This window comes from Gopherus evgoodei, chromosome 14 (assembly GCF_007399415.2).
Source record: "Gopherus evgoodei ecotype Sinaloan lineage chromosome 14, rGopEvg1_v1.p, whole genome shotgun sequence".
NCBI lineage: Eukaryota > Metazoa > Chordata > Testudines > Testudinidae > Gopherus > Gopherus evgoodei.
The window spans coordinates 7,886,909-7,911,769 of NC_044335.1; the positions used below are offsets into that span (position 1 = coordinate 7,886,909).

The 24,861-nt window shown below is 43.4% G+C and overlaps 1 protein-coding gene across 4 annotated transcripts in view; it reads right to left on the minus strand.

Annotated features, from left to right (window-relative positions):
* Positions 1 to 990: 990 nt before the first annotated feature.
* SLCO4A1 (solute carrier organic anion transporter family member 4A1) overlaps positions 991 to 24,861 on the minus strand; it is a 45,031-nt gene continuing 21,160 nt past the window's right edge. For 2 of the 4 annotated variants that reach the window (XM_030533436.1, XM_030533437.1), the window contains 11 exons: positions 22,548 to 23,485; positions 20,645 to 20,735; positions 17,748 to 17,869; positions 16,502 to 16,613; positions 9,195 to 9,349; positions 8,148 to 8,343; positions 7,371 to 7,533; positions 5,826 to 5,998; positions 5,288 to 5,352; positions 4,344 to 4,492; positions 991 to 2,392 (listed from right to left, as the gene is read on the minus strand). In XM_030533436.1, coding sequence (XP_030389296.1) covers positions 2,246 to 2,392; positions 4,344 to 4,492; positions 5,288 to 5,352; positions 5,826 to 5,998; positions 7,371 to 7,533; positions 8,148 to 8,343; positions 9,195 to 9,349; positions 16,502 to 16,613; positions 17,748 to 17,869; positions 20,645 to 20,735; positions 22,548 to 23,340 — 2,166 coding nt within the window. In that variant the 5' untranslated portion in view covers positions 23,341 to 23,485 and the 3' untranslated portion in view covers positions 991 to 2,245. The other 2 variants (XM_030533438.1, XM_030533439.1) reach the window with 2 other exon arrangements.

A 24,861-nucleotide genomic window follows, 5' to 3' on the forward strand; every position in this document is an offset into this window, starting at 1 on the left:
CTCCAGCCCATGCCCCAACTTCAATGTGTTACTATACAGCTATTTTTAGAGCAATAGTGCGACTAGCCTGAGGCTGAGAGGCTTGCTCCTAGACACTGTGGTGTGACAACGGTTGGTAAATATGGGCCTTTTAAAGGTGGCTTCTGCATAGTAAATCCGTGGCCTTGGTGGAGGAGGATTCATGGATGGCAGAGGAACTCTTATTCAAAGCCCGTTCCCAGTGAGCGTCAAGGAAAGAACGGACATTTTATTTCAACCCCGTATCTCCACCACAGTATCAGCCTCAGTAGAATGGGAAACACCAGGCATGGTATAGGGCCGTGTTTAATGGTGCCGGCTGTGCTTGGGAATGTTTGGTCCTTTGCGAAAAAACTATAAACAGCTTTTTAACCTTCTTCACTCTTTTACAAAAACATAAATATAAAAAAATATATAAAGTAGCTACAAAATCTTTCTAAATATTTTGTAGTGACCATTACATGTTGATTAAACAGCTCGTTAGTGGTTGTCCTATAATTCTTCACTACAGTTTTATGCAGGGTAACGAGTTCAGGGGCCTGCATCTTCAGAGGGGCCTCAATCCAACTGCTGAATTTTTACCTGCAATTTTTTCTTGTGCAACCATTTGAAGAGCCAAATAATAAGATTCTGACACCTGCCTAATTTCGTGGGTGCGAGTGACACAGCCACGCATAAATCTGGCCATCAGATGCTGAAAATCCATTGCTTGTCCTTGCCAACAACATATGGTTAATACTGCAATGCATATTTAAAGGGCACTTTTGAAAATGTGGCCTAGTTTATTTGCAAACAATGGATCAGATCATCATCTGGTGCAAATCAGCACAGGGCTGTCGGGGGGGGGGCAATTTGCCCCAGGCTCCACAGGGGCCCCCACGAGAATATAGTATTCTATAGTACTGCAACTTTTTTTTATGGAAAGGGCCCCTGAAATTGCTTTGCCCCAGGCCCCCTGAATCTTCTGGGCAGCCCTGAATCAGCATGGCACCACTGAAATCAACAGAGCTATGTCTATTTACACCAGCTGAGAATCTGGTTGATCTTTTCATTAGCTTCATACAATAAAGTCTGTCACTATGTTAGGTTTCTCTTTAAACTAGCAGTCTAAGAAAAATTAAATTAGTTCTGATTTTTCTGCATACTTAAAAACAATGTCTTTACAAAGCAAAACAAACAAAACATTGCATAGATCCATATCTTATGTGTTTCTGTGTCAAACAGCACAATAGCTCAAGGACAACAAATAATCCAACTGCCTTTACAGGACATTACAAAATATGTCCATTGTAAAACAATGGAAGAAAAGCAGATTGTAACTATACTGCAAATCCTGGGAATGGAATTAGGAAACCAGAGGTAGTGACAGAAAAAGGCTTGGGTAGTGAGTTCAAAATAGCCGGCGGTGTTCAAGTTTCAACAGTGTGTTGCATGTGATCTACTGATGAACTTCCCAGGGAATCCGTGATCTCAAACATATTTTCCATTGCACAGTAATATGAACTATTGCAGTTAAATGTCTATAACTGAAATGAACAGAGAGAGAATACAGCGTGCATTATGAGCAACGCCATATGTGCTACAGCAACACAAAAGACACTGTTCCTTGTTTGTTCCTTGCTTTGCGTATGGTAGCAGACTGTCAACACGAGGATAGGCCGTTGATCAGACCTAAAAAGCCTGAACACACGTGCTTTGCAACTGACGGTTCTATGATGTATGTGTTACAGGCCAGATTCTCCGCAGAAGTGAATGGTGCCAGTTTACACCAGCTGAGAATTTGATCCCACAGTGGTACCCTGGCTTCTTTAGTGTGGTTCAGAAGTGCTATAAATAGGGTGACCAGACAGCAAATGTGAAAAATTCGGACAGGAGGTGGGGGATAATAGGAGCCAATATAAGAAAAAGATCCAAAAATCGGGACTGTCCCTATAAAATCGGGACATCAGGTCACCCTAGCTATAAAGCTACCAGTGAGTAAAATAACAGTGTCTAGCACCAATGCACAAATCCTCATATTGCATCAATGGACATATCCTCACACGTGCTTCTGCCATTCAGAAAATGTTATGCCAAACCAGAACTTACTTCAAATATCCTTCTTTAAATGAAAAACGAAGTGTTAAGCAATAGTAATAATAATAGTAATCATAAAAACAGGAATAGAACAATATCTTGACATGGTATTTATGAGGCTGAGAGAAAGTCCCTTGCAGTATTTACAGTGCTAGTCAGCAGCTTGGGTCTGGAGAGATGTGTTCTCCCGGAGGACACAGTTCCCATTTTCCAATGCATCTGAGCTCCCTGGTAGGGATTCTGGGGGAGGCGGTTTGTAAAGGAAACAGGCCAGCAGGAAGAAGACTGTTCCAACTACCTGTAATCATCAAGACATCCCCTGTTACTAACACAACCACTTTTAATACCCAGCATGACTCTAATTTATTTAAAAACCCAGGGCCAGATCCCCAAATAAGGTAAACCAGCATAGCAACTTTGAAGACAGTGGTGTTGCTGGTGCCAATGGAGCTACGCCAGTTAACAGTGACTGAGTAGCTCCCTCCAGGTTTCCCAGATCCAGATTAAAAGAGTTTGAACATGTTCCAAGGGAGTTGTAAAGACAATTTGACATGCAGGTGATCTGTGCAGGAGGATTTGGCTGGATTATAAAGACAAGGAAGAGATTAGCCAGGAAAACATATTAGTATGTGGCTCTGGGACTATGCTCCAATTGATTATGAGCAGGTGTGCATGCCTACTTCTTAGAAATGTGCATGAAACCTCAGTGAGCAGCCAGTTAATCTACACAGTTCTCTTGAATGTAGAGGCAGCAGAGCAAGACTGCACAAGGGTGAGGCCCGAAAGCCTTATTTTAGAAGCTCTTGCTACCATGTGAGTAGTGCTTAGCATGAGGCAAATTATACCTCTACCCCGATATAACATGGGTTGGCATATAGCGTGGTAATCTCTGGGCTCTGGCAGGGGGCTCAGGCAGCACTTCAAAGGGTCCGGGTCTCTGGCTGCTGCGGGGAGACCTGGGCCCTTTAAATCACCACTGGAGCCTTGCCGCTGCTACCCCGATGTAACAGGGTTTCAGCTATAACGCAGTAGGGATTTTTGGCTCCCAAGGACCGTGTTATATTGGGGTAGAGGTGTACAAATAAAAGTTCATGCCATTAGACACACGATTTATGGTCATACTTTTTAGACCGACATTGTACCATGCTGTGGGGGGTAGCGACTACCCATTAGCATTATGAGGGGGATTTATCCACATCAAACAATCCCTGACGATGATGAAGATCACATATAAAGTTCACATATTGCCCTCCCATTGTCATCTTTCTAACAGACTGACCCCCAAAATCTCCATTTAAACCACTGCAACTTCAGGAAAGTTCAGCTCTGAAGCTGAACTTTGCAGTCATGACCTATCATCACACAGCATCAAACTCTGTATGTAAAAAGGAATCGTGCCATTAATTTGGAAACAAACTGGTTTTCTTGCAGCTGGGATTTGTTTTTAAATGAAGGTCTGTTTGGATTGAGGGTGGGGGAAGGTCTGCTCTTTACCTTGTTCTTGACAATTAGCCGGGGCTAGATTCTCTGATCACCTGCCTCCATGACAGTAGTGCACTGGGACCGATGCTCCCACCATTTAAAACATCTGGAACCACATTGCACTGAGCTACATGGATTTAGAGCAGCTGAGGATCTGGCCTGTAGTATTTTGCTGTGTATACTAGCATTGCTACACATACATACCTTCTCACCACAGCTGCTGATTCCTACTGTGACCTGCAAGCTAACTGCCAATTTGGACTGAGCTAAAACAATGCTTTCTGCTCATAAATACTGAAACATTCGCCCTCTCGACATTTTCGAGCCGTGATCAGAGAATGGCTATTTACTCTTCTTTACAGCATGAGCAGAATGACCTGAGACACACTAGCTAATAGACTGCATTTATACACTCAACTCTAGTTCTAGAGTGAGTGATTTTAATAAAATGTGGATTTTGTGGAGTTTTTCCTCTAAAATTTTTAGAGGAAAAACATTTAGCTTGGAAAATAATATGAAGTCAGGAGAATTATGGTACCGAGAGAGTTGTTAAATTGCGAATCATAAATGGAATATTTGCATTTAGTGACAAACACTGTGCTGTGTTTTCACACCAAAGTTGTGTGAAGATAGCATTTGTGTTGTGATCAGAACAGCATAAAGGAGGTTTCCAAAATTCTGCCACAGTTGGCGCTGCTCATCTAACCAGTCATAAGCAAAAAGCACAGGCTAGGAGATGTGAAAGTGAAATAATAACTGGGCATCACCTTGTAGACAATTCCAGCGACCAGAGTGTATCGGCTCATGGCGGAGTTCTGGTAAACGTAGCAAGAACCTTGTTCTCCACACTGGTCCTGCCACACCAGACATGATAGATCAATCACTGAGCCAAAGGCAATAGGACCGGGAATGCCTCCTGCATGAAGACAGAATGGAACATCAGTTGATATAACTTCAATCTATCATCCTCAAGATAGCCCAAAGCACAGGTTTTACAGGTACAGTGACTGAGTAAGCTAACACTGCAACCTGCATGGCTGGAATTTCCAAAAGAGCTTAAAGGAGTTAGGCACCCAAACCCTACTGAACTGGGTAACTAATGCCCATCAGCTCCTTCGAAAACCCCAGCCTATGAACTCAGCAATGACATATGTAGTTATCCAGGGCCTTGGACAACACAGCCCATTTTCTTCTTGGAATGAGCAGGTGCCCACCGCTATTGTTTACTCCTCTGGAAACCTGTTATGGGAGTTGTAGTTTTCCGTCCAACAGCCAGTTTACATGGTTAACAAGAGAGCTCACTTCAGCATATGACACTATAAGAGTTCAAATCTGCATCCCCACCGGGAGCCCCAGGAACTTTTGGTGTCCTGGCCAGGCTGGCGCCCTGAATTTACTAAACTCATGCTAATGACATGGTATGAAGCTTTGCTGTTCTGTATTAAGTTATCTCTACGGCTGGGGGAGCTATTCACAGCGACCAATCTAGCTGCACAATTGAGCTTTTTTTCTTCCTGTTTGCAAATTACATGCAACAGGATTGGATGTTTATGAATAGTGTAGGTAGGTGAGAGAAAACATCCTCCACTTAAACATCACATATCCCCAGTCCCCTGCTGTTAAACTATCTGTATTCGGCCCATTGACACTCCTGTGATAAGTGGTTTATAAATACAATAGGAAAGACATACACATTCACTCCATACTATACCTAGAGTTCTTACTACAATCCACTGGATTCCTAGTGAAAACGACCTCTGTCTATCAGAGACACACCTGGAGTACACAAAGGTAGAATTTTAAAATGTTGACATGAAGCAGTAGCAACTCGCCAGCAGCAGAGAAAAGCCTCTCCACACCCTGTAACACCATCAAACAGTGTACTCTGATGATAAAGGGATATACTTTCAGCCAGAATGAGGCTCATTCTCCCCTTTTGTGGACATAATGTGCACCAGCAAAATTTGTGTCCACGCTTTTGAGAATTGTGAGGGCAAGTCTGGGTATTTGCACATCTAACTACCTCACTGAGGGCACAAATGAGCTACATACAGGCGCGAGCACTCAGATTGTGCTCACAATTGGAGCAAATTGAGAATCACGCTCGATATCTTCAACACACTGAAAACTGGGCCATTTTCATCAGGCCCTGTACCACAATTGCTAAGATAAAATGAAAATGTTTGCTTTCAATTGCTTCCTGCTGAAACGGGGGCTTTGTACGGTAAAGGGAAGGTTCTGCTGCTTACCGTAGAGTTGCAGTCAGCGCTGGAATACTGCATAGGAATGTAAAGAAAATCACAAAAAACATGAAAACCAGAAGGACAGTCCTTCTCTCACAGGAGGAAGTGCATTTCCCTGCTATCGCTTGGGCAGATCCAGTGGGATCATTCTCCAGGATACAGCTACACTCCTGGTAAACCTGGGAAACAAACACCTCGTCAATTTCCCAAAGAGACAGCGTTTCTATAGTCATAATTTGGGCCATGACTAGAATTGCATATGGTCAGATCAGCTATTTTTACAGCTAGGTTTTGCTCCTGGAGCAGAATAAGGCAACCACAGCAGGGCCATGGATTTGGCCTTATGCCAGTTTCCAGTCCAGATATTATCAGGTTGGGTGGCAATGAACTTCACAAGACTGCTCTCAACTCTGGAAACATTAGTTATTGCATAGTGTGAACACCCTCACATACATTGTCCCCTATGTGCACAAAATACTAACAGGGGACTAAGAGCACACAATGGAACAAACTTTGCTCTGAGAATGGGAATTCTGTGCAAACAATGGGACAAATTGAGTTCCCAGTTATACCTGTGTAAATTCAGAGTTCAGTTCAGTTATCAGCAAATATAGGCTTGAAATTAGATGAAGATTTCTGACCATCAGAGGAATGAAGTTCTGGCACAGCCTTCCAAGGGGACCAGTGGGGGCAAAAAACTTAACTGGTTTCAAGACTGAGCTTGATAAATGTGTGGAGGGGACAGTATGATGAGACTGCCTACAGTGGCATGTGGTGCATCTGCAACTGCTAGTAGCAAATATCTTCAACCTTGGGAGATATTTCACCAGATGGGGAGGGCTCTGAGTTACTACATTAAATTATTTCCCAGGTGTCTCGCTGGTAGGTCTCACCAACGTGTTCAGGGGCTAACTGATCACCATATTTGGGGTCAGGAAGGAATTTTCCCCGGGTCAGATTGGCAGACACCCTTTTGGGGGGGGGGTTCGCCTTCCTCTGCAGCGTGGGAGCATGGGGCACAGGTGGGTTTGAACTAGAGTAAATGGTGGATTCTCTGTTCTTTAAATTATGATGTGAGGGCACAGAGGTTGGGGGTCTATTACAGGCGTGGGTGGGGAAGGTTCTGTGGCCTGCGATGTGCAGGAGGTCAGACTAGATGATCATGATGGTCCCTTCTGGCTGTAAAATCTATGAATCTATGAGTTATGCAGGATTTACATCAGTGCAGCTGAGAGCAGAATCTGACCCACTGCCTGGAGTCTAGACCCTTAAGTAATAACAATTGGAACTTCAAACTCCAAAATGGAACAGCAGGACTAGGTCAGTGCTGGGCAGCAGAAGCATTACCAGAGTACTTGCATCTCAGTTGGTGCCCAATGCTCATGAATCCTATGTATTCACAGGGGGTCCTTCTACAGTTTATATCAACCTTAAAGCAAAGCTCAAAACCTGAATAAACTTAATGTAACTTCATCAAGGTTGGCCAGAATTTATGAAGGCGGATGTGCTAACTAATGTTCTTTGCTAACACCTGGGTTCTTCAAACCATACCTTCTTGCCACTATCGAGGATTGATATTTTTTTGCACCCTGCATGGCAGGCAGAATAATACATGATGTCATCACTTCCACAGACTGGACTGTAGATCTCCCTTAGACAGTCACATTCAGTATTGCACGCTGCAGTCAGGTTTAGGCTGCTTTCGAGTAAGATGCTAAAGGAAACAGTGGATTAGTCAGCAGATGTTCCTTTAACCGTATCTTCCAGGGCTGGGTGGGGTGGAATAAGGGCTTGTTTACATTACCCGCTGGATCAACGGGCAGTGATCGATCCAGCGGGGGTCGATTTATTGCATCTAGCCTAGACGCGATAAATTGACCGCCAAGCGCTCTCCCATCGACTGGTACTTCACCGGAGCGAGAGGCGCAGGCAGAGTTGATGGGGGAGCACCAGCTGTTGACTCACTGCAGTAAAGACACTGCGGTGAGTAGATCTAAGTACGTCGATTTCAGCTACTTTATTCACCTAGCTGAAGTTGTGTAACTTAGATCAATCCCTCCTTACCCCCAGTGTAGACCAGACCTAAGAGGAAAAGGAGGGCACAGGGGTGTGTGAGAGGGGATGCTAAGGCAGTGGGATGCTGGAAGGTGCTAGGCTTTGTGTAGTCATACACTTGGAACATGCCTATAAGGTTGGCCTTGCAACCATGCAGCGACATTATTCTGTAGTGCATTAATATTAACCTCAGTGTTGATCGCTCAGATTTATCCTTGTGTTTCTGTACCATCACAACACACGACTGACGGGAACTGTGATCATTATTATTACCTTCGGTCATACATCTGCGTTACTCCCGCCATAGGCATGTTAGGGCAATGAATGAAAAATATGAAAACAGGCAGTAGACTTGTCACTGTGCAAAGTAAACACAACTTGATGATTCCTGAACAGCGAAGCTTAAACTTATTCACGATGAATCCTCCCAGGAATGTGCCTCCTCCCCCCGCTGGCACAACAAGATAACCTAGGGGAAAAGAAACAAGCCTATAAATGTCAGGAGGGGAGTTTCTATTCATCTGAATGAATACATTACAGAGTTGGCATAATTCTGTGCCACTGGCCTATGCTTGTTTCTTGATGGGAATTTATAGGACTTGAAAAGAAAAGAAAAGAAAAGAAAAGAAAAGGTAAGAAAAGGAAAGGATACCTTCTGCCTTCAGTAGCAGCTCTGAAAGCCTAGCCCCAAAACTCAGAAAATAAGGAAATATTTTCTGCATATAGTGCAGTTCTGCCCTGAAAAATGACTCTCCAAGAATAGCATTATGGGGTTCCATGTTTTTTATATCCCACTGAATTCAGATCAAATTTGCTCAGTTTGCCAATTTAAATGTATTAACCTATTTGTGTACGTGTGTATATATATCAGCCTGGGATCTGAGAGTGAAGCTGGGTTCTTTCCAGCTGTATGTTACCAGTAATACAGGTTCCGCAACTCAGATACTCTCCTCATTTGCACTTGAATAGATACCACTATTGACAGTTCTCTTGATGGTGCACAAAGAGGAACAAACCCCAGCTCACTCTGTGTTGGTTTGGCAGGATCAACTGGTGTAAAAGTTGGAAAAACATTTCCCACTAAAGTTAGTAGATATAACACTGATTACACACACAGTGCAGGTCTGCTGGGACGGAAGGTGCCATTTATATCTAAGATTGCAGCCACATTTTACATGATACACACAGTGTCATTACCGCATAGAGTCAGGACTCTATTTGACTCTGTGATAAAAGAGATCATCTCCTTGATCAGGAGATTTTAGTATTTTTAGACAATATAACATTTACATGGGCATTATTGAAAATCTGTTTTCTTACCAAACAAGGTAGCAGCTTCAGAGGCACTTAAACTATACTGTGACTCGAGGAACTTGGGTCCAAAAGTAGACATTCCCGCAATAAGTGTGGCTTCAGTTGCTCCAGCTAAACAGAGGAAGATGAAGGTTGGGTTCTTCAGAAGCAGCAATAATGATCTGTCGAGTCCAAGAGGCATACAGAAAAGACAAATATGAGGCAATTGCATTGGGTGATGCAGTTTTACTTTGTTATTGTCTCTTTGAATCTAAAGGGCTAGAGGGAGGTCTTTAGACTCATCCGTGCATAAGGGTGGTACCCAGCTGTCCCACCTTTCATGGGAAGAAAAAAGACAGGAAATAGTTGATGCAGCTCTTTGAAAATGCAGCATGCTTCTCTCCACATGCTGATTCAGTCATGGCACCAAGGAGCAGCACCCCTCTCTGACCACTCCCTCTCCACCTACTCAGGGTGGGGACTATTGGATGAACATTGTTGGGTAGCATGCCCTGTCAGCAGTCTCCTCCCTTGGAAGTGGAAAATCTTAAGTTTGTCCACTGAGTTTGATCCACGTTGTAGAGGTTTCTCAATATTCTTTTTCCACTTGCCTACTCATGTAGAATGATGATTTCCTAAACTGAATACCTGGATTGCATCTGCAGATTTGTGAATGCATCTGTTGTGTCCACCTAGCTGATATTTACATAAGCAAACAGGGACCAGCATATGCAAAATGGGTGTCGCATATGCAATCATTGACATCATAGGTACAAAATAATGTGGGTCTTGCAGACACCAAATGGTGAAATCACAAATTCTGTGGATGCAGTTTAGATGGTGAGTTTTGAAAATTCGGGGCTTGTGTCTGCAAGATGTTGAGTGTCCTCAATTCCCATTCAGGGCACTAAAATCTGAGGGTGCTCAGCACCTTTCAGAATTGGGTCAGAATTGAAGGACAACATACCAATAAATACCACTTTTAGATCCTGATTCTGCTAGCTGTTGAATACACTCAATTCTCATTACAGTTTATGGGAATTATATCAGTAAGCAGTGATCTTAATCTTTGTAACCCTAACCCAGACCAAGTGACTGGGGTCAGGAAATAAAGCTAGGTTTCAGAGTAGCAGCTGTGTTAGTCTGTATCCACAAAAAGAACAAGAGTACTTGTGGCACCTTAGAGACTAACAAATTTATTTCAGCATGAGCTTTCGTGAGCTACAGCTCACTTCTTCAGATGCATAGAATGGAACACACAGACAGGAGATATTTATACATGCAGAGAACATGAAAAGATGGAAGTATGCATACCAACAGGAAGAGTCTAATCAATTGAGACGAGCTATCATCAGCAGGGGGAAAAAGAACTTTTGAAGTGATAATTAAGATGACCCATATTATTAAGATGACCAATTATCACTTCAAAAGTTTTTTTTTTCCTCTGCTGACGATAGCTCATCTCAATTGTTTAGACTCTTCCTGTTAGTATGCATACTTCCATCTTTTCATGTTCTCTGCATGTATAAATATCTCCTGTCTGTGTGTTCCATTCTGTGCATCTGAAGAAGTGAGCTGTAGCTCACGAAAACTCATGCTGAAATAAATTTGTTAGTCTCTAAGGTGCCACAAGTACTTCTGTTCTTTTTGAGGAAATAAAGCTGTGTCTCATACCAGCACTCCTGTGTGTCACATGTTTACTGTTCTACAACTCAAACCTAATAAGTTTTTTCCTGCTCTAAGTACTTTCATAAAGATGTTATCGTCCTACTGTAAAGCAGCAATCAACACAGGCCAGACAAAGTGGGTCCCAGTTTAAGTTTAACTAGTATATTTAGCAAATACATTTTCCTTTTGACTAACTGGAATTTATTAGGGGAAAGCAGACATTCCAGACAATTTGCCATGTGCCATATGTATGCAGAAAGATGATCCAGCAGTGATCCTTCTGTTGGATACAGAAAAAGCCCCAGGCTTGCTTGATAGTCTCAGTTCTCCTCCTCTATCTGCGATATTGATTTAGGAAATCTACACTGCTTTGCTGGGATTTCTTTTGTTAACTGGCTTGAAATTCTGTCATGTAACTCTATTAGCCTACTCCAATTGCTCCCCTCTGAGGCTATTATGTGTAATGAAAAGTCCTCCCAAAAGCAATTTGGAACATACTGGTTATCTCTGGAATGATAGTAAGTCATGTACTCATCAGAGTTCTCCATACAGACAGATGATGTGTGCGTGTGTTTTATATCAAAATCACCTGACAGTTGCTTATTGCTTTCGAGAGAATGTGGAATGGGGGCAAAACTACTGCCATGCAACTAGATGTCACATGAGTAGAGCTGGTCAAAACGTTGCTGATAGAACTCTTTTCTGCTGGAAAATGCTGATTACATGAAATCAAAATGTGGGAGAGTATTGATTCTGTCAAAACTTTTGATGGAAACCAGGCAGGTAGGTAGGCCAGCCTCCATATGTTTCCCAGGCAGCTGCCTCCTGGAGCTTCTGAACTCCCGGGGCAGCCGCTTCCCAGGGCTGTGTGCTCTGGTTCCCATGCTACCTACTCCTCGGAAAGCTGGCTGCCTGGCTGTGGAGTTGGGCACCAGGGAGTTGGTCAGCCTCCATTTTGATTCTCCCGAAATGGAATTTTTCATCCCATGAAACATTTCAAATTATTCACTTTTCACCCTGAATTGAGATTTTGTTCCCTTACAAATTGAAACATTTTCAGTGGGAGGGAAGTTTTGTTTTCAGCCCGTTCTAATGCGAGGTCTCTGCATCACACGTTCTGGGATTTAGATATTCTTGAGCGACTACCACTGTGCTGCATATGACTTCTTCACACTCAAGCAACCAAAAAAGAAAAGAAAGAAAGACAAATGGTAAATTCCTATAATGTAATTTCACAGGACCCTATTGCAACCGTTCTCTCTAACTGTTAGAATCAGCTTAATTCCTTGAATATTCTTCCAGGGATGACCTTTTCTTTTTCCCCCCAATTATTTCCCTTAAATGTAACATGAAAGAAATTAATCTGCATGACTGCATTTTATTTGGAAGCGTACTGTCTAATCTGTTGACTAGAAAACGTATGGCTGATTATGTATATTGTGTGATAGCTCCTACCTTCTATGCTCAAGAGAAAATAGAGCAGTAGGACAGTAATTATTCCATCACAGGAGAGACATTTTTGCCTGCAGAGTGAAGGTGTATGCATCAGATCCTCAACTGGTATAAATCAAGGTAGCTCCAGTGACACCATTGGAGGATCTACCTTGTATTCTATTGCTAACACATGTAGGGACTGATCCTGAGAGATAGTGCCCAGTACAAAGGGTACTGAAATCAATGGGAATCTTTTCATTGATATCAATGGGCTTTGGATCCAGGGAAGCTGCTGGAAGTCCTGGATGTCCTCAACTCTTGAATTCACTGGGAGCTGAGGAAACTCACCATTTCCCAGGGATAAGGCCTGCTATATATATTAAAGTCTGATCCTGCAACCCTTACCCATATGGGTAGCCCTTACTCGTGCAAATAGTCCTATTGACTTCACGGAGACCATAAGAAAGATAAATAAAATATATGGAGATATACCTATCTCCACAGAACTGAAGGGACCTTGAAAGGTCATTCAGTCCAGGGCCTTATCTTCACCAGCAGGACCAAATACTGATTTTTGCCCCAGATCCCTAAGTGGCACCCTCAAGGATTGAATTCACAACCCTGGGTTTAGGAGGCCAATGCTCAAACCACTGAGCTATCCCTCCCCCCACAGGTGAGGATCTACTCACCTGTGCAGAATAGGGACAATGGGATGCCATAGCATTCACAGTCTAGTTACATTTTAGTAAGTCAATAACATGCTACTTAAAAACTCTACACTTATGTTTACATCATTTTGGTGAATGTGCATGGGGACTTTTTTTGAAAGGGTGATTGTTAAAAAGCACCAAATGAAACGCAATGAACTTCCTCCCTTTCCAAAGCTAAAACAGTGTTAAAGTTATGATGTAAACCAAAGCTTCCTCCCCTCAGGTAATCCAAAAGGCAGGAATGTAATATTGAACTCAGCTCCTTGTTCTGGAGATCAGTGCATTGTGCATGCCTAATATACCAATGATCAATCCTCATAAAACAGATGTTTATCAATTTTGTATAAAACTCCCCTTCTTTGATCAGCCCCAGCAAACTATTTCTCAAGCATGCCTCTCGTATATTCTGTTTAAATGTCTATTAGATTGACACCAGTGGACTTTTTCATGTGCACTACCAAAGTGGAATATGTGATAGAAATCTGCAGAGGGAAGTAGGAAAAAAAGGAAACTTTCATCAAGCTTTTCTGAACAGGAATCAGGCCGCAATTCACTGATTGACTGTTTCATCATATTGGCTTCATTCCTGGTTGTTGCTGGCTGCGAGAATAGTATCATGTTTTAAGCAGTACATGCTTTCTCAGGAGCAGAATCAGGCTACTTCAGGGGTTCTCAAACTGGGGGTCGGGACCCCTCAGGGGTTACAAGGTTCTTATATGTGGGGTCACGAGCTGTCAGCCTCCACCCCAAACCCTGCTTTGCCTCCAGCATTTATAATGTGTTAAATATATAAAAAGTGTTTTTAAATTTCTAAGGAGGGGTCACACTCAGAGGATTTCTATGTGAAAGGGGTTTGAGAACTACTGGGCTACTTGGATAGCACTGAGAGGTACCTTATTCTACAGGTAATTCCACATATCTCAACGGAACCCTCTTACTCTAAAGAACATGAATAAATGTGCCAGAGTCCGACCCCTATTTAACACAAAACTGGAACGGTGCTCCTATAAAATTAAGCTGCCTTTTGCCCTTGTAACTGACACATCAGCACATTCATCCAAAGCTGCCTCGTTTACAGATGTGATCCATTCCTCTAGAACAACTTCCCTTTAGGGCATTTTCTCTTCTCTCAAACCAAACCAGAAAACACAGAAGCATGTATAGTTTTTTGTTTTTTTTTAATAAAAGGGACAACTGACTCATTTTTTAAGATGCATAAAAATACAATCAGGTCTAGGCTGGCTCTTACTTTATATGATCTGGTTTGCCCATTTCTAATTATTTGCCATGTGTTCTCCAGGGATTAGGCACATTAAGGAATGTTCAAGGCCAATGAACTGATCCTGCAGCCCTCACTCAGGCAAAGCTCCCATGAGGTCAATCAGAGTTTTGTTTCGGTGAGGCCTGCGTTATGCAAAGCACTGAAGTTTAGATACAGCTCCCTTAACATTATTTAAATGCAGTTTTTGAATTTAATTTCCGTGTGGTGAGTCATGACCTCCGAAAATGGCACTCGGTCAAGAATTTCATTTAATAACAAGGTGGAAATCAGTTCAATGCAATATTCTTCATAAAATGTACTTAACCCATGGTGAACTGCTTTGGTGTTGCCCTGTGTGAATAGCTGCTTAGAGTCAATCAAAGTTGGCTGTTGTATGAGGTAAATTCGCCTGTGCATCTCTGTTTCAATCCTCCTTTTCATGTGCAGAGGCAGTTAATGATTCTAAAATTCACAAATGACCCTTAGCAACAGGATTATGGTTCTGCAGCAGCTATTATTTTTGTTTGCATTGTGTGGGTATAACCTGTCAACTGTAGTTGTTTCTAAGAATGGTACTTGGAGAGGTTGAGGAAATAAACCTATAGTTGCTGGTGTTATACTCAGCTTCCACAAAAAAAAGTGCATCACAACTAACACAGAGCATTTCTTCAAGATCCAAGTCCTGTACATTCAGTTAAAACAGAACTCCAAACATTACGTGCAATAGCATCATTCAGTAACTCCCAAACATTGCCATTTGGTATCATTCAGCTTCACTACATGACCCTTTCTGTCTCCCACATTCCTCCAGTTAAATGCTAACTGAAAACACCACAGAGAAATTCAGTAGTAAGATGTTACCTGTATCTTATTTAGGTCAATTGTTCATTGACACTTCCTGCTTTATGTTTCCAGAAAACAACTCCCCCTTAAACTGGCTTTTGGCCTGTGCATGTGGCTACGTTTACACTATGAGCTAGGGGTGTGATTCTCTCATCAAGGTTCTATGATTATAAATAGCAGCGTAGCTGCGATAACATGGGAAGTAGCAGATGAGGCACAGCTCAGCCCTGCTGCTACCCATGCTACCTTGGCCACACTGCTCTTTATAGTTACGCTAGCTTGATGAGAGCTAGTGCAAGTATATGTGTACACAAGCAGGGGAATTACACCCCTAGGCCATAGTATAGACATAATCTCTGTGTGTGCCTATACAGATAGCTGAAGACTGGTCCTGGTCCCGGTCCTGCACTCTGCCACAGCTACTTTGCATAAGGAGAGAACAGAGGGAAAACCACAAAGAAGTTGACTGGCACAGGAGAAAGGAAATGGAATAAAACAGAAAGGAAACTGAGATAAAACTAGGACAACAGGAAATAGATTCTAAATAGAGATACTGTATTAGACTTGCTATGAGCAAGAAAAGGAAACGAAGATGAAAATTAAAGGGACATATGAGGAAGCCAACATGGGACTAAAATAAGAAAAGCTCAGAGAAGACAAAGATGAGGAAACACTGGACAATAAACAAGTGAGCAGTGATGCAGAGTGAGCAGTTTATAAGCAATTTAAGGGGAAGAATCAAATGATGTACATGTAGTTTAGAACGTTGTTTCTCAAACTTTTTGGTATCGGGGACCAGCTTGCTGCCTTCCTAAACTGTATCAGGGAGATCTCAGGGACCAGTGTCGGTCCATGTACCGGTCGTTGAGAAACACTGGTTAAGCCCAGTGGTGACTGGTATTAAGCCACCTGCCGTAAACCCCACCATGTCACATATCCCGGATGGTACAAGGGTCTCGGTGGGCACAAAATTGTGCTTATGAAAACAGGTAACAGTTCCTGTAACACATTGTGATGCTCTATGCACTGGACTGGGTTTTATTTCAAAAGCTGAACACAAACAGTTCCATAAACGTAAACTGTCCCCATATCAACTATGGAGCTGCATTTGGTGTCTGAAGTTCCTAGATTTATTCCTCGCTCTACCATTGAATCTGTAAAATGGGGTTGATGATACCTACCTGTACAGAAGCATTATAGTATTAATGTTTGTAAAGTGCTTTGGGGACGATTGGCTTGATCTTGGAAGATATAGAATGTCATCAACTCAAACTGATTTCAGTAGCATCCTACAGGATCAAGCCCTAGGTATTGCAAAGTATTTCAATTATTATTGTAGAAAGCCAGATGGAATTGGGGCCATTTCCCTAATTTTGGTAAGAGCTATATGAATGTCATGCACACGCAAAGGTACTCACCGTGGAAGATCTTTAACTGTTTTCCCAAAGTCGGGATCCGATGCCGTCTCTTGGCTCCCATCTTTCAGCTGATGAGCCTCAGAGACTCTCATGATGATGTAGCGCTGGGATCCTGAAAACATTGATGTAGGAAATAGAGACTATATGAGAGGAGGGTTTATGTGCCACACAAGTCACAAATTCATGAGGGAAAAAAGCACCATAGTATAAACCTGATGCTAATATGACTCAATTAGTCAGAAAATGCTCAACAAAAATGTTTCCATGTAAAAGAGGATTTTTTTTTCTGCGAAATTTTTTCCATTAGATACTTCTGTGCAAATGTTTTACCACTTCCCAACCAGCCCAACAAAGAGCAGCTAGGTGCCCAACTCTCTTCGAAAGTTAATAGGAGTTGGGTGCTTGACTCCAATTTATTCCATTGAAGCCCTCCCTCTCTCCAATTCCATTGTCTCACATTAGAGACTCTCTCTCTACTCGTTTATAAGAAGCATAAAGGGGCGGAACAGAGAAAGACAACGAAACACTGGGAAGACAGGTGGCTGTGAAATGGAAGGTGTGAAATCAATGTATAAATTACACTTTAAAATACAAGAGCTTTTTCCCCAGCCTATTGTTTCCTCATTCACTGGCATTCATCCAGAAGGGCAACATTTAGTCAGGCATATCTCAAAATAGGAGGAGACAGCCCGTAGGAGTTAATGACAATCAAAGTATTATGCACATCTGTGGGACAGACAGAAAATGTCACATTATCTCAAGTGTTCAGCAAATCAGAACAAAAGACAAAAGACAGAGATGGAGAGGAGGACAGAGAAGCAAACAAAAGACCTTAATGGAGAACAAAATACATGGGTGAACTTGTATCCTGTTCCTTCCCGGTGTATAGGCAGAGCTGTATAGCATGCAAGTTGAGGATAACTGCCTGAATGCAAGTGGTAGTAGCATAAAGGACAGCATAAACAGCAGGCTAATAGTAACAAAACAAAGAAATAGGGTTCTGCCTCACTGGAGTAATTAACATCTAATGACTAAGTTCTTTCCGCTCCAGCCTAAAGCAGCCAATTTGCATGGCCTCATCCATAGACTTATCAAATCTGTGACACTGAAATGAGAAACAAGGTTTGTATCACAGCAGCAGCAGCAAGGCTCAGGCAATGGCTTCACTGAAACACAGGCTAATGTCCATTAAGAAGATCCCCAAGTGTTCTACCCGAAGTTATTCAGGATTTCGTTCTTCGTATACCTGGCAGCCGGTGAGGGTAACCCAGAATGGGAATGGCAGTGAGAAGGGCAGCAGCTCCAGCACCCAGGAATCCTATCCACCAGGCCCCAACCCAGAGAGTATTATCTGGGGTTAGATCAACTCTGTAAAAGAACAAAGGGGGGAAGGAAATTACCTAACTGGGATGGAACATTAGAGACTTCACCCTAACACTGGCATGGATCAGGAGTAGCAGGTGAAGTCAGCAAAATAAAACTGGTGCAAGACGGAGGGCAATCTGCCCCCAAGTATATTCTGTGCACTTGACAAACTGAAAACTTGGAGCCAAATTCTGCTCTTCCTGAGATGAGTATAAATCTGAAATAATTCCCCGGGCAGCAATAGAGATAGCAGATTTATACTGATGCATCTGAGAGCAGATTTTAGTCCTTGGATTTTACTTCTTACTGAAAAATAAAACCACTGTCCAAGGGGGCTCTGTGCTGTAAGGAACTAGAGAAGACTTATCTTTACTATTAAAACATCACTATGGGCTAAATTTTAACATTACAGCCTGATTGGCTAAGGGGCTGTGCTGTTCCAGGGGCAAACCCAGAGAATGAATTGAGACCCAGAGAGTCACAGCTCCACCCTGCTTTCCTTTCTCTGGGGAACTTGGGGTACAATATTTGCCCCCTTTTCACAGAACAGCTTTCTCTCCTGAACGTGCCCAAACAGCTACTGGGGTGGGGGGAAGGGGACAGAACTACGGCTCCTTCCACTCCAAGCAGTGGAGTATCAGCTGAGTAGCCCCTGCTGTCCCTCACATGGCTGCAATAACAATTTGGCCAAGGCTAAGCAGGGGAATTACAGGGCTTTATCCCCCATATTCCCCTGTATGGCTGAGTAAGGACTGTGGCAAGAAGAACAACATGTGGCTGGGTGCTCCCAGCCTGGAGTCAGTGCTCAACAGCAGTGTGAAAAGTACTGTCAGCCCTCGGCATTCTCCTGTAAGTCAATCATAACAAACCCCAGTACAAAAGGCTGAACATGCCTGAGTATTCAGAACCCTCATCTAACTGTGCAATGGAAACTCTGCCAAAGGGCTCTTTATTCGCAAATAAACTGCACAAATAATCCTTCTGAACTAAAGGCAAATTCAAAGGCTGGCACAGGCGAGTTCCATCGGTGACACAACCCCTGGGGCTGCCGCTTCAAAGCTGCTCCAAGCTCAGATGTTCCAAACACCTATGTGGTTTGCCAACGGTGTGTCTTATCACATGAGAGAGCCGCAGAGTAAATTTAGCGCTTGGCTTTCATGATTGAAATCAAAGGGGAAGCGAAGTACTCCAGCATTTTCCACCCCATTCTGTGTGTAACCAAAGAGCTGATCAATGTGTGTGGAAACAGTATGAAACTTAGCTGAGAATATAACATCAGACAAACTCAAAAGTGCTCAGCATTTGAGGCAAGATATGCAAGAGAGCCCAGCTCTTGTCTCGGCAGCTGAGCAAAACGAGCTGAATTCCGAACATGCCCAGCACTCTGCAGGTCCCACTTTGGCAACAAGAGCTGATGGGAGCACTTCTGAAAATCTGCCTGTTTCATTTAGGTGCTGAAATGGGAGCTGAGCTCTGCTGAAAATCTGACTGCTTCTTTTGCGTGCAAAACTGGGAGATGGAGGTGCTGAAACCATTGCAACCAGGTCTCTACTGTGGTGCCCCTATGATTTGTGCATATAAGCAGGTTTCTGAATGAATAAACAAAATATTTTTACACCTGGCTACCTACGCTAATGCTCAAATGTGAGCTTGCTACTATAAGCCACCCCGCCATCTTGGCCAACACAATTTGTCATTGGTACTTATATGGCCCATGCTACTGTAGTACCTCAGCTAGGGTGAAAAGATAGCACGTGCGAAAAATCAGGACACTTTGGGAGGGTATAGTTTCCTATGTAAGACAAAGCCCCTAATACTGGGATGGTCCTGATAATATCGGGACATCTGGTCACCCTAATCTCACAACTTTATAATCCTTAATGTCTTTATCCTGACCACATCCCGGTCAGATAGGGGAATACTATCATCTTCATTCCACGGGTGGGAAACTGAGGCACAAAGAGACTAAGTGACTTGCCCAAGGTCACACAGGAAGGCCATGGCAGAGCAGACAATTGAATCTAGGTTTCCCAAGTTCTAGGCCAGCACCCTAACCACTGGACCATTCTTCCTTTCAGACCCACAGCCGATTGGCAACTATAACAGATCATTCATGACATTAAAAACACGAGTTGTTTAACACTGTATTTATCTCTGAGCACTCATCAGTTCTGGGTTCCATTTTCATTTCTATTTTTGTCACCCAGGCCTGCGATCAATAGCAGATCAATCTTTTGCTACAAGGCTCATTGCCGAAAGAAACAACAAAACAAAATGATTCTGTCCACTAATCTACCAAATGTCACATCAAAATGACAGGCCAGGCTTGCTCATAAAACACTTTTGCAAGGATCATTTGTTTGCTGCAAATGAAAAAGGACCCCCTCCTCTCCCACAGAGTAATCCAAAGAGTGACGAGGTGGCACTGCAGAATCATTGTGAGGCATACTGGAAAAGGTGACATGCTGCATACACAGGGGAACTTATTCAAGAAATCCTCTTGCTCACCACAGCTCAGCTCCAGCACATGACAAACCACTAAGATGATGGAGTTAGAAAAATAAGGCTTGCGAGCAATTCTTTTCCATTAATGAAAACCCATCTTTCTAGCTTCAACCATATCCACACACAGCCCACTTACAAATTCACTGCTGGACAAAACCCCTTTGAAGACAATGGGTAGTTTTCCATTTAAGTTGCTAAAGGTTTCATTTAATTTTTTTTAAAGGAACTGCACAGCATAAAGGAAAAAGAACAAGATTATTTTTACCAACTTACTGTTTGCCTATTTCAGAATAAATATTTAGAAACATTCCTCCTACCAGATAACCTGCTGCGGGCCCAAGGATTGCAGCAGTGTAGAAAATAGCTGAAAAAGAAAACAATCAGTGTTACTGAATCTTTTGCATTTTTCTGAAAGCCCTGACTCAGCTCTTTCTTTAAGCTAGCCCTCAAATGAAACGGTGCAAAAAATCCTAGGGTGATGGTAGACACTGCCCTGGGCAAGGGAGTGGCATGAAAGTGCCATGATCTTAAGTGCAGCTCTGGAAGGAAGTGTGCCTCACACAGGGCTGTAACCAGGGTAAGGTGAATGGGACAGCTGCCCCGGGTGCGAAACCGCAGGGGCAGGAAAATGGACTGGACAAATGCTGAAAAAAATGGCAGCAAATATGCTTGCTCACCCTGGGCGCTAAAATGGGTAGTTACAGCTCTGGACTCACACACACAGCTCTGGTGTCTCAGCTCCCTTCCGCTGTGGGGTAACGGTCAGTGCTGTGGAGGCTATGGACTGCAGCCAGCAAAGATCCTCCTTCATTTTGCAAGGCGGGATTCTGGACTGTAGGGGGCAGAAGAGCCTGGCTGGCTGTAGTTTAGAGCAGGTTCTCACAGCGGTGCCAGGTAACATTTAGATGAAAATATATTGGTTGTTATTAAATACAAGCTCTCTGGGTGGTAAAAAGAATAGCAAGATCCACCCCCTGATTCTTTCACTCAGGGAAGACAGTAATTTCCTGCACGTCTTTACTAGCAGCAAATCATGACACTCCCCACACTGTCTCCGTAAGTAGAGGGATGAACTATGACTCTGCCTCCTTCCTGACCTTCCCTCCCCACATGCTCCAGCAAAGGAGTAAGCAGGCACGCAGGCCTGGATTCGTACAGACTTGCATGGGCGCACAGTTCAAGTCACACCTTTTCCATTTATTCCTTCCATGGTTGGGACATAGGCAGATGGACACTCATGTATTTGAGACTAGTCCAAGTACCTTTGGAGGCAATGCACGTGCATGTGTTTGTAAGACGGGAGTCGAAATTGGTTTCAGCAGAAAAACTACTATGTAATTTGGAGTCAACTTTTTTCATTATTTACCAGTCAAGGGCTTGATCCTGTTAGCACGGCCTACCAGCATAATGCTGGGAATACTCCTGTCGTCTCACTACTGACTGGCAAGCAACATGCATGCTAGTGATGGCAGGATTGGAGCCTATATTTTGCTTTACCCTTCACTGCCATCAGAATAGTGACATGAACCATGGACCGGAACAGACTCTTGTGGTTTCTTCCTCTATCTCCACAGCCCTCCGGTATTACAGCTCAGGCCCATAGGTCTATCCAAAGCCAACTGAAGTCAACTGGAGTCTTTCAATTGACTCCAGATTAGGTCCTTAGTGAACATGTTCTCTATCACACCAATTTATATTAGAGGTCTTTTGCCATTCCCACATGATTAGCCATGCATAGAAGAGGATCTTTATTATGATCAATGCCCTTCTCATGCTGTAGCACTAAAAGGAGAAATGCGATCTTCAGGACAGCATGCTTTGGGGAAGGACAAAGAACCAGTGGATTGTGTTCTAAGTGTAGAAGCTGAGGTCAGACCTTATGAATGGGGGAGGATGAACCTGGAGATTTAAAGTAATGCATCTAGTTGCTGTAATATTCAGGCAACTCACAACATTATTCTTGCCTGTAAAAGGGAAAACTCAAAATCTTCCAGCCTGTTGCTTTCCCTCTCCTATTGTCATCTTTTCTGATATTTGGAACAAATTACTTGGATTACCCTTGGCGAGCTTCTCCAGCACATTACATTCCGGGCCAGCACAGATGCATTTGATTTCTCTTCAGCCAACATGACTGAAAAGAACAGAAGGCTCTTCCTCAGTAGGCTACTTGACTTACCGATATACACAGGGGAATAGTTAGACTTGACATTTTCATCTAAATAGGTCACTCCAAGAGTGTAGAGTGGTGTCGCTCCAATACCATGCAGGAACTGCCCGAGCATGAAGACAAATCTGTAGTTTGAGAGGATCGAGACTCTTTCTGCACATGGCATGCTCTGGTGGGAAGAGCATAAGCCAGTCTCTTCTGAGAAGTGTACTTCAGATGGGCTAGTGGTGAAGTGTGGCAATGCAAAGACAATGGACCCGACTCCCATAATGAGCACTCCCCATCCCAGCCACCGTGGTTTATGCCCATTGCCCCCAAAGTAACTGACAAACATCAAGCAGATACATGCTGCTATGTCATAAGAGCTTGCAATCAATCCACTCTGGTAGCTGTGCAGGTCAAAGCGCCGTTCTATTGAGGTGATGACTGTATTAATGAAGCCATTCACTATCATCCCTTGCAAAAAAGAAGCCACACAGAGGAATAACAAAACCCCCTTAGGTGTGTTGAAGAACTGTAAACAAGCAGGCGTGAAAGCCCCCCACCCACACTCAAGTTTGTCTCCTTCGGAGGAGACATATTTAACTCCTTTGTTGCTTTTCTTTTCGGATGCTGCATTGCAGAGAGGTTTCACACAAGAATCTGAAGGGCTGTTTCTGTTGGAATATAAAGTATCATTGCTCAGTGGTGTGTTACAAGGCTCCTTTAAGCTGTTCTCAACTGGACTGGATGCGCCGGGTACAGTTAAATTCTGGGGGGAATTGAATTCATTTTCTCCTGTCGAATTAAAAGACATTTCCATCAATGGGCAACCAAAGGCTTGTTTGCCTGTTTCTGGCTGAGGATCTTTTACACGATGCAGTGACGATTTGGCTCCCCGTATGTTGCAATTTATGGTCAGTTGTAAGCAGGCAGAGGGTGAGTGTCAGGTTCTGGACCACTTCATTCTGTGACAAGAACATCAGAAGTTAGTAAACATGACATGTCAAGCAGTTCACCATTCTCACTGATTTCTGTACCAAACCTTCATTTCTGAACCAATTCTCCCTTCAAGTTTAGCAAAACACTCAAGCTGCAGTCAGAACTTCAGATTTACCCAAAGCCTAATCCTGCCAATGGACTGAAATGTCAGAGTCGCCTTGAAAAAGGAGTAAGAAAACCCACTGTACGTTAAATGATAGTCACGGGCAACATAACGTTCTTACAAAAGCAAGGGGATTCTATGTTCATTCAGCAGCAATGTCTCCCTTTTCCCTTATTACTACAACAGTTTATGCTGAAAGTGTATCTCAGTGTGTCTCATGCCAGGAAACATTGGGACAAATTCTCTTCTCAGATACACATGTGCAACTTCCATGGAATCTGAGGGCAGAATGCAGCTGCTAGTCATTCTGAAAATGTTCAGCACAGATGCGGCAATGTACAGAACCAAACTCAGACCATGCCCAGCCTATTTGTCTGTTTTGTCCACCTGTTTTGTCCTGTCTGCCATGTAAGTGGTGTGCTCCTTGGGTCAGAGACTGTCCTCCTTGTTACTCATCTGTACAGCACTGACCACAATAGGGCCCAGATCCTATCGTAGAGTCCCTAGGCACTGCAATAATAGAGATAATAAATAATGTTTATTATGATGCAAGACCTGACAGGTGGACCAGCCATAATAAACCACCCCCGCTCACCAAGGTGCAAGTGTTACAGCTGCTCAGTGCTGTGGTATGCCAGACCTCTAAGGCAGTGCACCAGGTGTACCATGACTTAAAGGCAAGTGTGCTGTCCCCCTGTAATGGTCCCTCGCCCTCCCACTCCGAAGGAGGCCACTCAGTCCGGTCCTGTCTAGCCAGGACCAGAGTCCACAGGTCTTTGTTGCTAGGCAATATAAGCACTAGCCCCAAGTGTCCCACTAATGACTAAGACACATGGCTGAAGTGAACAGGTATTACACTAGAACTGGCAGAAAGGGGACAATAGCAGATATCCTCAGTACAGTGGCTTAAGCAGTTGCAATCAGGGAGACGCTCTAGCTATAGCCCAACTAGGCAGCTGCTTAGGGCGGCAGATTTGAGTGGCACTGTGACCCCATGCACCAGGTTGCAAAGCCACTCACTCACATTTGATCTGGCCACTTCTCCATCATGATGGACGGGCAGTGGGGCGAAATATGCTGCCATAGGCCTATGAAGGGGGGGGTGTAGTCAGGCCGAGTGGCCTCCCTACAAATGGGAGAGCAAGAGACCATTACAGTTCCCTTGGAAGGCGGAGCCTAGATCACCCCATCCCCCTTGCCGGAAGTACAAGGGCGTGGCTGGAAGTATAAAAGGCAAAC